Source organism: Acomys minous (genome assembly GCF_964271855.1).
Source record: "Acomys minous genome assembly, chromosome: 15".
In the NCBI taxonomy this organism is placed as follows: domain Eukaryota; kingdom Metazoa; phylum Chordata; class Mammalia; order Rodentia; family Muridae; genus Acomys; species Acomys minous.
The window spans coordinates 35,441,862-35,455,885 of NC_140497.1; the positions used below are offsets into that span (position 1 = coordinate 35,441,862).

The 14,024-nt window shown below is 44.8% G+C and overlaps 1 protein-coding gene across 1 annotated transcript in view; it reads left to right on the forward strand.

The window, feature by feature from the left end:
• ENPP6 (ectonucleotide pyrophosphatase/phosphodiesterase 6) overlaps positions 1 to 14,024 on the forward strand; it is a 99,771-nt gene that overhangs the window by 39,641 nt on the left and 46,106 nt on the right. Inside the window, exon 2 of the mRNA XM_084758962.1 lies at positions 5,633 to 5,812. Coding sequence (XP_084615088.1) covers positions 5,633 to 5,812 — 180 coding nt within the window. The remainder of the gene's footprint in view (positions 1 to 5,632; positions 5,813 to 14,024) is intronic.

Consider the following 14,024-nt stretch of genomic DNA (forward strand, 5'->3'; position numbering starts at 1 on the left):
GAAGAGGAGGAGGAGGAGGAGGAGGAAGAAGAAGAAGGGATAGAGGAGGAAGAAGGGAAGAAGACAAAGGAGGGAGGAAGAAGAAAGAGAAGGAAGAAGAGGAAGGAGGAAAAGGAAAGAGGAGAAGGGTGGAGGAGAAAGGAAAGAGAAGTAGAAAGAAAAGAGGAAGAGGAAGGAGAAAGAAGAGCTACAAAATGAGCAAATAGTAAACATTTGAAAATAATAAGAAAAATTAAGACTTACTGAAAACTGAATAATAACAACCTAACAAATGTCTGTGGTTGAACAAAAATATTTCTGACCCTTGTTGGAGATGGTGGGGTGCACTTTGGCAAAGGAGAGTCATTGGATAGTCCAGGGGAGCCTCTGCAGTGGGAACTTCCAGTAGGGGAGGGAAAGCTGCTAAAACAACAACAGTGGCGTCTGTAGCCTTCAGGGCTACCGGGAATTCTGACAAGAGGAATTCTCCAGAAGTCTTGCCTCGTACCAAAGACAAGCTGAAGTGATATGACATGGAGCATTTTCAGGGATTGATAATGACGGTGCTGCTTAGATTTTTTTTTTTTTCAACTTAACAAAAGCTGGAACCATCTGGACAGAAGAAAGTTTAACTGCGGGTTTAATTGCCTCTATCAGACTGGCCTGTAGGCAAGTCTGTGAGGGCATTTTTGTAATTTAATGATTCATGTAGGAGGGCCCAGCCTTGGTTGTATAAGAAGGCAGGCTGAGTATATACCACTTGAGTCTTTCCGCTTCTGGGTTAACTCACTCATTATGATCACTTCTAGTTCAATCCATTTGTCCACAAATTTCAGAAATTCCTTGTTTTTAATAGCTGAGTAGTATTCCATAGTGTAAATGTACCAAAGTTTCTTTATCCATTCTTCTACTGATGGACACATAGGCTGCTTCCATGTTCTGGCTATTATGAATAAGGCCACTATGAACATGGTTGAACATATGTCCTTGTTGCATGGTGGAGCATTTTCTGGGTATACTCTAAGGAGTGGAATAGCTGGGTCTTGAGGAAGCCTATTCCCAGTTTTCTGAGATAGCGCCACATAGATTTCCTTATAACTGGACACTAGCCCAAGGGACATGTCCCATGAAAGTCTTCACTTACCAGGAAAGTGGGATACAGGTGAGGACATCCTATTGGGACTCTAGGTGAAAGAAGTATGGGAGAATGGGGAAATAGAAGGATCCAGAGGGTCCTAGAAACCTACAAAGAGAATACTATGATGGGCGGATCTGGGCCCAGGGGTTCTGCTCAAACTAGGGCACCAACCAGGGACAATACGTGCAGTGAGCATCAAACCCCTACCCAGATCTAGCCAATGGACAGGACATTCTCCACAGTTAGTAGAGAGTGGGGACTGACTTTCACATGAACTCTGGTGCCCCATATTTAACCATATCTCCTTGATGGGGAGGCCTGATGGCACTCAGAGGAAGGATAGCAGGCTATCAAGAAGAGAGTTGATACCCTAGGATCATATTCAGGGGGAGGAGGTCCCCCTCAGTCACAGTGATAGGGGAGGGGAATAGGGTGAAAGCAGGAGAGAGGGAGGAATGGGAGGATACACGGGATGGGATAACAATTGAGATGTAATATGAATGAATGAATTAAAAAATTATAATGCAAAAAATAAAAAGAAGGCAGGCTGAGAAAGCTGTGGGGAACAAGCCAGCCATCAGCACACCTCCATAGGACTAGGGGCAGGCCTTTTTCTCTCCCTGAGACTCACTGTATAAACCAGACATTTTGGTTCCACAGGCCCCTTTGTCCCCCTTTACCTCCCTTGCTGCCCTTGTCCTTTCTCCACCCCCCTGCCCTCTCTCCTTCCCTTCCCCCCACCCCCAGCACTTGCTCCCCCTTCCCCTCCCAGTCTCATGTGGCTTCCGATAAATCTGCATTTATATATTTTAGCATCGTTGCCAATTAGCTCATTTTGATTATTTAATCAATCAAGGTTGCTTTTGGTCAGAGTTTTATCACAACAGAAAAAGCCAGCAAGGATAAGGGAGTGGGCTTTTCCCCAAAGGACTCAGAAGTATTCTTGCTCAAACTGAACTTTACAAGAAGGAAGCCTAAGGCCAGGTGTAATTGCACAGAAGGCTCAGAGGAGCCTGGTTAAAGTTCAGTCAAGAGAAAGTGTGTGTGACCACTATAGTGACAGATACAGTGTGCAGAGCTCCTGTTCTCCTGTGTCGCCTGAAGGTTGTCCAATTCGGCAGTGCTGGAAAGATGGGATTTGGTGCAGGGTTATGAAGCTTCTGGTGGTGCCGTGGCACCGGAACACATGATGTAAGCCTTTGCATCATTCCTGGGGGGCGGGGGGAGTTGCAAACTGTGCTGTGGAAAGTTTCTCTTAAAGCTTTGAGCAAACGGTCCAGATAGCCAAGCAAGGCACCACGGAAAGTATAAACTAGAGGGCGGGTGTGTGTGTGTGTGTGTGTGTGTGTGTAATCAAGCTCCGCACATGTGTAAAAATAGATATGGGTCAGGCAGGAATATGGAGATGAGCGCTCGTAGGCTGTGAAGCTGGTACATCGTGTTTTGTTTTGTTCCGTTCTGTTTTCTCAGCTACCACTTTAACTCCGCATTAAAAATGCAAGAATGAGTTGCAAGAGAGAGAGGCTAGGTAAAAGGCATCTGCCCGGAGTCGGGGCTCAGGCTGTTCCAGGCATACACCGCAGACCTTGCTGTGCTCATGGGAGCAAAGGCAGCTAGCTGAGTTGGGGGAGAAAAGATGGGGCGTCTGGGCAGGGGCATGGAGCCTCTGCTGCCTTCCGGGAAGTCAGATTTCTTTTTCTGGAACAAACGGCTAACCCTGGGGACTGGCCCAGCAACTGTTGTTCTGCCTTTGAAGAGTAAAGCCAGTTCACCAAAAGACCGGACTCTATATGTGAGTCTGAGGTAACTCTTAATGAAATAGCAGGGTCGCTCAGAACTGTTCTACAGGTCCTACCTTCTCTCTTTCTCCCTTCCTTCTACCTTACCTGCTTCTCACCTCCCAACCCAGACACAACAGCCCTACAACGCACAAGAAACGTCTCATAATTTTTCAGCTGGACGGAAGAGAGCGAGGGGATATGGGAGGGTTTGGATTCTTTGGGATACAGAGCACCGAGGATGGAGTTGAAGGAAGAGCGGTCTCTTAGAGTTTCTCTTGTTGCAACAAAACGCTATGACCAAAAAACAAGTTGGGGAGGAAAGGGTTAATTGGGCTTACACTTCCTCATTGCTGTTCACCCCTGAAGGCAGTCTGGCCAGGAACACAAGCAGGGCAGGAACCAGGAGGCAGGAGCTGATGCAGAGGCCATGGAGGGGTGCTGCTTACTGGCTTTGCTCCTCATGGCTTGCTCAGCCTGCTTTCTTACAGAACCCAGGACCACGAGCCCAGGGATAGCACCACCCACAGCAGGCTGGGCCCTCCCCCACTGATCACTATTGAGAAAATGCCCTACAGCTGGGTTTCATGGAGACGTTTCCTCAACCGAGGTTCCTTCTTCTCTGACGACTCTAGCTCATGTCAAATTGAAATAAAATCAGCCAGTATACGGGAATTGCCCTATGACACTGTTGGGGTTCGGCAATGGTTTAAGTACTTTAGGAATTACTTTTTAATTGTTTTATGCTCCTCAGCATTCAGCATCTTCTGTAAACTACCTCTGCAGTGGGTATTATCACGATTGCCTTATGAAAGCATGGGCAAGCAGCCTTAAGATAAAAAGCGTCTGGATTCATTGTTTTGAAGGAAGAAGTCATAAGTGCTTTTGGCCAAGGGGGCCTGGGAAGGCAAGGGATAGGGTGGAGCGTGGGGGGAGGGGGACATTGGTGGGCAGAGGGCCTCCTTAATGTTCTTCAACTTTCCTGAACTAAAAGAGGTGGTAGATTTGAATCAAGCACACAGATGTCTCCACTTGATGAACTGATTAGAACATCCTCCCAGTTCTCCTCAGCAACGGAGACACTGCTGATGGTCACGGCACTGAAGGGAAACAGCAGGTTGGGTCCCCTTCCTAGTTTCTGTTCCGGGAAGCTGGTCTTATGCAAAGACCCTCTGCTGGGGATTAAATTAAAAAGCACTGGAAGGTGGGAGCTATGCTTCACGTTTCGCTCTCTATGTTCACCACAGTATGTAGTAGATAGAAATGTGTGTGTGTGTGTGTGTGTGTGTGTGTGTGTGTGTGTGTGTGTGTGTGTTTGTGTGTGTGAGCTGCAATTCCTCAACCATGGAGAAATTGCTCTGTGGTTCTATTCTTGCTGTTCTGTTTCCCTTTAAAATTTTCTTAGTTCACAAGCAAAAGCCTTAGCCGAGATAAATCTACGAACACTGCAGCTTTGAGTAAAAGCTCTTTTTCATTTAATCTCTGGGCTTTAAATGTAAAACACGGTTTGTGGGTTGTCTGGCTTTCTCTGATGGGAGAGAGATAAGACTCCCCCCCCCTTTTTTTGTAAATTTTATCCTTGGTATTTCCTCTTTGTTTTTGTTTAAAAACAGTTTTGGGGGGTGGTGAGACCAGAAGAAACAGCCACAAACAAAGAGAGAGCAGTACTCTGATTAAGCTTGCTTATGGGGTAAGTGTAATTTCGTCCCTGTGCCAAATGACACCCGCTCAAATTGCAGCAATATTTGATGCCCTTGCCAATGTGTGTGTTATTTTTACTTTAAAGACATAACAGAATTCTCTAAAAATAAATAACTTAGCCTAATGTTTGAAAGAGTCCCAGCATTTGTGCCTTTCGCTTCTGGCTTCTCTTCTGGGCTAGAGCGCTGTCCACAGAACCAGCTCACTTTGGTACCTCATGTTTTGCACTTATGTGGTTCCAAATGCTATAGGGTGAACAACAAAGCAGTAACTCATCTCTTCCACGAAAGAGAAGGATTATGGTCCTACCAGACTAGGTCCTCGATCTTGTGGGAGGAGAATTGAAGGGATAAAGAACTGTGTCAGGGGTGAGAATCCAAGCCATCTGTCACAAAAATTCACTCTTCTAGGCTGCGGCACATATAGACCTCAGGCTATGGAGAAATGGCCAAATTCTACCCAAAATATCCTCACTATAACTACAATTTGGGGTGTGTGTGTGTGTGTGTGTGTGTGTGTGTGTGTGTGTGTGTGTGTGTGTGTGTTGCTCACACAGAAGTCAGAGGACCAGAGAACAGAGAATAACGTGAGAGAGTTAGTTCTCTCCTTTCATGGTGTAGGTTCTGGGCATGGACCTCAGGTCAAGCTCCTTTGTCTGCCGAGCCATCTCCCCCGTCCCGTTAATATAACTCAAAACAGAGCAGTTGGAAAGGCCTAGCTCTATGCCATAATTCCACCCTCAGTCAACTAGTGGATTATCTGTTTTATTTTTGAGATAGGGCCTCATTATAAGGCTCTGGCATGACTGGAATCTGGTTTGTAGACCTGGCTAGCCTTGAGCCCATTGGTGGCTATCTTGTTTGTCCTCATGGTATCATCTATAAAAAAAAAAGAAGCCTCTGTAGTAACAGCAGAAAAATAACATGATGTGGTACTTTCTCTCCTCCCTAAATGAGCATGAAATGCTTTTGTAGTCGGATTAAACAAAGGTTAGAAACAAAGACTAAAGTGACCATGTGCCTCCTCATCCCCACAGGTCGCCATTGTGAGGTCCACCAGATGATCGGGAACTACATGTGGGATCCCAGAACCAACAAGTCATTTGACATCGGGGTCAACCGAGACAGCCTGATGCCCCTCTGGTGGAATGGGTCAGAGCCGTTGTGGGTCACTCTGATGAAAGCCAGGAGGAAGGTCTACATGTACTATTGGCCAGGTGAGTGTGCAGACCTCCAGGCTTCTCCCTGCCTCCAAATGTCAAACTCCACAGAGTGGGCACAGGAAGAGTCCATTGAAGACCAAACCATAGTTAAAAGATGAGATTTAAATTTTTTTCTTAAAGATATATATATTATATATTGAATAAACTCCCTCCTCTACCCTTCATGATCCTATCACCCGCTTCTCTTGGCTGTCCCCACTCACACTAACCCCCTTTGTTCACCTAAACAGTTTCATTCCTACTCTTATTTAATGTATACATGTGTGATTTTGTGTGATTGTATAAAAACCAGGAAGCACAAATGAGAGAAAAACATATGAGCTCTGTCTTTCTGATGCTCCCTTGCTTTGCTTTACAGCTGTGTAATTTCCCCACAAACTACATAAAAGCCACTGTGTACATATGCTGCATTTTCCTTATTTATTCTCCTGTTGCTGGACACTTCAGTTGGTTCCATAACTTAGCTACTGTGAATCGTGCTGGAGAGGCGACATGCAAGTTTTTCTGTAATAAGACTTAGAAGTCTTTGGAGAAATAGTCAGGAATGGTGTAGCTCGGTCATATGGTAGTTTGTTAAGAAGCCTCCTTACTTACTTTTGTGTGGGTTTGGACTAACTTATATTCTCACCAACAGAACATAAAGATTCCCTTCTGTCCACATGTGTGTCAGCATTTGCTATTTGTTTTCTTAGCAACTGCCATTCTGACTGGGATACTATAGACCCTCACTTTATTTTTATTTTTATTTCTTTGATAGCTACTGAGGGCACATTTTCCTTTTATGAACTATCTGTTAATTTTCTTATTCCATTTATTAGCTGGATTGATGGTATAGCCATAGAAGCCAGTGGTACTGCAAGGTGGGAAGAAATCCAGAGAGGGACCAATCATCATATTCCAAAGCACTTGTTGTTGTCTTACAGTGCATTATTTTTCTTTCATCGGATAGACTTTTAATTTATCTATCACTGAATATGTGATGAATCTCAAAAGCAATTTCCCTGTACTATATCCCATTGTTCCCCCAGAACAACTCCTTACACATAAGAAGAGCCCATCACTTCTTTTGAGCCATAGTCCAGTAGTTAATATGACATGGTAAAAGTGCCTTAGTAATAGTTATAGAGTTAACAATGAGAAGGAAAGAAGCCAAAACAAAAAAGTTTCCTCAGTCACCTTCGTGGAGATTAGCCAAATATCTGGATTGAAGTTTTTATAGAAATTGATGGAAACTTCCTTGTTTCTTAGACACTTTATAGTCCTTCAAAAATGAACACCTAAGTGAAGTCTTTCTGAGCGCAGGCTAGCCATGCCAGGCTGCCATGCACAAGTGTCCTCATTTCTGCCAATAAAGGGCCAAGGGAGTCCTGTTACTATTTTCCATTCTCTCTCCCTCTAGTGCCCTCCAGCCTCAGACAATGGCGTAACAAGTGTTCATCTCTCTCTATAAGATTAAGCAAAGTTTCAGGCATGTCTCTAAACACGCCTGGATTTTATTTGTCTTCTTCCATCTTCTGTTTCCCTTTCCACTCCCGATGGGACATTGTACAGACTTCTCTGTGAGGCCTGGACAATCTTCATTGCACCTGTGAGTTGTGTTATGACACTTTGAGTCTCACCATTAAGCCAATATTTAGAAATGCAGCTTAGAAATGGCAGCAGGTTCAAGTCTTCCTGTCAGGTAGATAAAGCAACAGGGTGAAAAACTGAGCAGTGGGGAAGGGTTGGCTCTCCCTCAGCCCAAGTCTTGACACATTTGATGTGTGTCAACAAAGCCTTCAAAGCCCTGCCCACTGGTGCTGTTGAGCTGCACAGAGGATATGATGCTCAGCAAAGAGTTCCAGGCTGAAACAAGCCAGGAATGGTGCAACTGGAACCCACTGGTCCTCTGAGAGGGCTAAGCGCTAATTACATATTGATCACGAACTTTACTTTTCTATGTCAAGGAAGTTCTATTTTGAAGGATAAAAAGAATCTTCAGTTAATATTGAATAACAACCCAAAGCTACATGGGTATCCCAAGGAAGAAGTCTGGGAATTGGCACAGGTGTTAAAATGCTATAGAGAAAGGACATTTAATCTCTTCACACCAGTCCTACTTTAAAATGGCGGCCATAGATTTTAAGTTCATTCTCCAGTTGCCTTTAAAGGGTAAGCATTCCAGTTCTATGCCTTTTGCTATGGACTTTGTTACATTAATTCTCCACAGCCTGCCACCAGGAACGCTTGGACACAAACATTCATTTGTCCCACGGTGATGTTGGACGTGCCTTGGCTCAGGGTCATTGCCTCTTCCTGTTCTGTGCAGGTGCTCAGACCAATAAGCTATATTCTATGTAGGAAAATAAGTGTGGTTACTGGCCATCTCCACCTCCCCCCCGCCCCTGCCTCCAGACAAGGCCTATATGTGGCTATCGACTCAGCTTCTAGCCATTTTGGGTAGTTACAAGCACAGTGATCTCATTTGCATTTGTGCAAGAAACATACTTGACGTTCATCAAGAGGTACGGACTATCTATGGTACCTTCCTTTGCCCCGCCATGGGATGACCTTGATGAACATCTGTCAAGTTGATCCTAGATGCTTGGGCACAGGGACAATTAGAAGGCCAGCATCCACTGCAAAGCATGTGAGCCAACGTTATAGCTCTGTCACTGCTTCTGTGCGCATGACTCCAAACCATTGGGTGGAAACTGCAACAATTTTCCAGCAAGATATTTGGTGATGCAAATGAAACAATCTGGATAGCTACTAAATTTCCCAATACTGTCACCAGCTTGGCATTAGTCTCTGAGGTGTGTGTAATTTTAGAACTGGAAGAGACCTTGGTGCATAGTTTGTCGGCTCCAATACTTGTTAAGCATCAGCTTCTTTTGGAAACTGATTATAACTAAAATGTTGAGGATTGAGGGTATAAATAGGTGTCAAAGAGCTTGTTTAATATGTGCCAGGCTCTAGGTTTAACCTCTATAGCCCCCCCCCAAAAAAAATAAGAAAGGAAGGAACGAAGGGAGGAATAAAGGACTGAAGGAAGAAAAAAGGCAGACTGACTTCTTTTCAGAAAAAAAAAAGTATCCAGGTCTGGTGAGATGATTCTAGCCTAGTGACCTGAGTTTACGTAAAGATGAGAAGATAGAATCAATTCTACAAAGCTGCTTCCAACCTCCATATTTATTCTCTACCTGTCTGTGTCTGTGTCTGTGTCTGTGTCTCTGTCTCTGTCTCTGTCTCTGTGTCTCTCTCTCTGTCTCTCTCTCTGTCTCTGTCTCTCTGTCTGTCTGTCTGTCTGTCTCTCTGTCTGTCTGTCTGTCTCTCTCTCTCTCTCTCTCTCTCTCTCTCTCTCTCTCTCTCTCACACACACACACACATTTTCTAAAGAAAATATATCCAAACATAATGCATTTATAATTTTTCTCATCATGTAGTGCATGAGAATGTTGTAGAATTGTAAGTACTTTTTGATGCAGTAACATATCCATACCTGTGATATAAAATTGATTTTATTTTTATGTGATTTAGACATGGCAAGAACTCATCAACCTATCAAATGAAACCAAATCTCTGTCACCAATGATGTCTTGCAAGGGCAGGCTTGGGTCAAAATTCTGCAAGCCTCTAGGCAGGCATCACTTTGCATCTTTTCCTTTGACAGAAACTTTGCAAACTCCCCAGCACTGATGTTGTTGGTTTGTGTCAGGAAAAAAATGATTACAGAGTTCTCACTTTAGGTATGAGATTGTCTCAACAAGTGATCTTCCAGAGCTCTCTGTAGGACCCCCAAAGCACTGGCCATTTCTAATGTTGATCACAGAAGCCATTCTCCAACTTGGAGACATAGCCAAGAGCTTATGATTTTTCGGCTGCATCTTTTATGTTAAACAGAAAGTCTCTCTCTTTTTTTTTTTTTGAGACAGGGTTTCTCTGTGTACCATTGGCTATCCTGAACTCACTCTGTAGACCAGGCTGGCCTCGAACTCAGAGCAATCCACCTGCCTCTGCCTCCCAAGTGCTGGGATTAAAGGCATGCGCCACCACGCCCAACCTCAACAGAAAGTCTTAAAGAGCATTCTGGGGGTGAACTTCTATTAATTACAGACCATGGTGAAACCCTTCCTTTACAAAGCATCTTTAAGGGGTGTCACTTGTGGCCATGGGATCTCCCAGAAGACATCCATGAGCTAAAATCGACACACAGATCTTCACCCATCACCTCCTGCTGTGAACTTACTATCCAGAAAAGGAGAGAGATAGTTCTTTAATATATATATTGTGTGCCATATATATATGGGCACAATGTAACAATGGCAAGGATATCGTACAATGATGAGTATATTGTACATCTAATAAGGGATAAGACAATTTGAGAGGGTTATGAAAGAGTCCCTAGAAAAGTGAGTTCACGGGTGACAAGACAAGTAAGATGAAGGAATCAAGGTGCTGTTTACAGACACTTGGTACAAAGACCAAATGGACACAGTGACTGCAGGAGAGGAATGGGCATCATAGATGTTTAATGTCATTGAAGATGATAGGCTGCTGATGCACTGTCCCATGCCATGCAATACTCAGTCACAGTGCCCTTGCGCTGGTCTAAGTAGAAGGGCGGGGGCACTAGCGTGGGAATTACAGGCTAAGTTAGCTTAAGGTAGGAATCGGTGGGTTGCAAGACCATAGCTTCTTCCTAGACTTATTTCTGGGTTCCAGGTATTCTCGCAGCTTGTGAGTTTGTGAATTCAAGGTTCATTCCCACCTTGGTTTCATCTGGCTCAAAGCAGGTGCTGATGTTGGGACTCAGGAACACAGAAGGCTGACTGCTTCATCTCTATTGGTACCCAAGAAAAGGCGCTGGACTGACTGCTGTGAGCTTCAAGCTCCTTTGGGTGATCCAGTAATAATTCTAGGGAATTATTGCCTGTCTTGCTCCCTAGCTCAAGGAATGCCTGAGAGAATCGACATGCAAAGAACACATCAGCAAACAAGCAACCTGAGGCGCCATCCATCCTGTCAGGTTCCAAATTGTTTGCAAATTCCCATGCACTGGTGCATGGGCTCTGGCAAAGTCTAGTGAGGGTCTTTTCCTGTTGGGAAACCCACCAACCTGCCCAGTTACCAGAGTGTAGACAGAGAATGAAATGAGGAGAGGGACAGAGAATTCAGGGGTCCTAGCAAAAGGAAAAGGGGGGCTCAAAGTTGGTACTTCTTATATCAAATGAGTCCTCAGGAGATGGGGCCAGGGGGCAGAGTCTTGAGGTCCTGAATCCATCCTGGATGCTCTGGCCTCTTCCTGGACCTATAACATAGTCTTTATTGGTGTTAACTAAATAATGATGCATTGTCAGGCAGGACGTGGCCCAGAGAGCCTTGTGCCCTTCCTTTCCTAATTCCTGACCCAGTTCTATGGGCCACCAGTATCAGTGCTGGGTGCACAATTTTGCTCCCTCCTTACATGGTCCCTCTCATTTTCTCTATTGTGATTTCAACACTTCTCTGGAATTATTGGGGAACCTCGGATGGAGGCTATGGGTGCCGGTATTCCCAGTGCTGGAAAGGCAGAGACAGACAGGTCCCTGGAGCTTGCTGGTCAGTCTAGCCTAATTAGTGACTTCCAGGCTTGGTAAGAGACCCTGTCTCCAAAATGAAGGTGGAGAGCAACTGAAGACCATGTCTCTGCACACTCCCCCATAAAGATGCACACTAAGTAGGGGAGGGGAGGGAGTCCTTACAGGGCCACAGGGATAGCACTCACTTCCTACCCCAGCTGTTCCTAGAAGTGACTCAATATACCTGAGACACCATCGGCCACGGGAAGAGGGAAGAGGGGCAGGTGTAAGGTCTCAGAGGACACAGACTGAGTTGGGAGGGATGGAAAGAAATCTCTCAGCAGGGGCCACAGAGCCAGATACCCAGATGAGTTGGGCAGGAAAAGGCTGCCCTGCTATTTTGAACCCTGAGTAAGTTCAGTCTGCTCTCATCCAAAGTCCTCATTAGGGATGGGGGCTTTGGCCAGGAACGCCACGCAGTTCAGGAAGTCCAGATGTCTTGTGTGATGGGGAGGAGTCACTATAGTCCTTTCACAGTTATGATGCTCTTGAGGCATTTGCTTCACATGTGAGCATGCCACTGCTTGCTTATGCCAAGGGGCCTCCAGGAACCATAACTCTGGTCATGGTCACTCCATCTTCGTCTGGTTCCCCTTGGGAGGAGGTTAGACTCTGACCCTGGTCTAGAGAATTTCTTTTCCTGATCCAAAGCTAACTCTGACTTTATCCTGTTAATCGAAGCCTTCTTTCTCACCTTGGCTTCCTGTTAATCACTTTTTATGCCCAGTCAGTCACTTTCCATCAAGCTTCTGGACTCAAGTGTAGAAGACAAGCTGCTTCTCGTCTGGTTCGTGGTCCCTAGCTTGCTCTCACCTAGTCCACAAGTCCAGTCTTTCATGGCACAGCCTGCCTCCTTCCTCCTGACATCAGAAGAAAGCTACAGCGATAGTTCTCCTGGCCTTCTGGGACCAGGCCAACCCTGGGGAAAGGGTCTCAGAGATCAAAGGCCAAGCTTCCCGCCAAAGACTTGTTCCCACAAGCTCCCATACCTCAGATGTATTTTCCTGGAAAAGGTTACGTGTTCTATGAGAGTTAATTGGCTTAGCCACTTTAATAAGCTCTCTTGAGACATGGATTCAACAGTTGCACACCTGTCTCACATCACATAAATTGTAGCTCACAGGAGTTATTGTTACAAGACGTGTCAAAGTTGGCAAGCGGGAACTCCACTTGGAAGGCGAGACCTGTGGCTCTAGGAAGCCAGGAGAAATGTGATGTTTATGGGCTCAGCTTGGTGGTCCTCGGAGAGAGTTGCTAGGAAGCAAAGCACATTGAGGAAAACGATGTGCACAATGGAAAAGTATCAGAACTAGGAGACCAGATGGCCAGTCCATAGAGAAATGTTGGGATATTGACTTCTATCTGGGATTTTTTTCATAGCTATGAAAGAATAGAATCTGATGAACGCCTGCTGAGTATTGCTTTGAAATTGTTCATTCCACAAGGATGTCAGGTCTACATGGATGTATTGCCCACACTGTAGACATCATGGATTTGCATATTTGTTTTGACAGTTTGTTTTGAGCAAGGAAGCCTTGTGGAAAAAAAATATAGTAGACAAGAAATGCCTTAAAATATTTAGCACAAAGTTGCACAAACATAGCGGTGGCTCCTTTTAACTCTTTGGTGTGTGTGTGTGTGTGTGTGTGTGTGTGTGTGTGTGTGTGTGTTTAGAACACTTAGTAGGTCATCAGAAATAGCATAAGGTGGGATGACTCAGCAAGAAGTAAACTGTTAAAAGGAACAAGAGTAGGTCTGGTGAATGTATATTAATTAAGGGCAACTCCCTTCCAAATTCATCAGTAATGATGAGTAAAGAAGACGGAGTGAAAAAGGTTGTCATGAAAACAAAACCTAACTTCCAGACCATGCCTTGGCTATGACCTTCCCTGAAGACCCCTGAGACAAAGGCCCAAAAATCCATAGTCACCTCTGTCATACTGGGGTGACCTGTAGGGACCTCAGAGGATCAAATTTTGTGTTCTTCAAGTAATCATGAAACAGGCGTGGAGGTAGCAGCCTGGAAGTTGAGAAATACTCGCCCACACTGACAGATCAGAGTGAGCCTGTGGCATATCCAGAAGCCAGTCCACGGACTCTTGCCGTGAGAGTTATCCACACAACGCCCCCTTCCAGTCTGCTGATTCCTATCAGGGAAGACCAAAGAGAACGAAACAAAGCACCCACACAAATCCACCTAGCAGTAATTAACTCTGCTCTCTCCAAAAACGATTTGATTGACACCATGTTCCATTACACTGCCAGTCTTTCCTCAAGTGCTTTCTTTGTTAGTCATTTATTCATTCATGGCTTTTAGCATCCCCATTAAGGTATAATGTTTTTTCTTTCAAGATTTCACCCAGGAAAGACCATGGTGGACTTGATCAAGAAGGGAAATCTACTTATCCTAGAATTGGTCTAGTTGGCTGCTTATCCAGTCCGTTCTCTGAGACATATGTATGTATATGTGTGTGTATATATATATACACACATACACATATATACACACTCCATCCAAATTGATGGTGTCTTCAGGACATACATTCAGTCTGTCTCTCAACTGAGATAGGCTTTCTTGCTCCACTGCCTGGATCTCTGCACCTGAA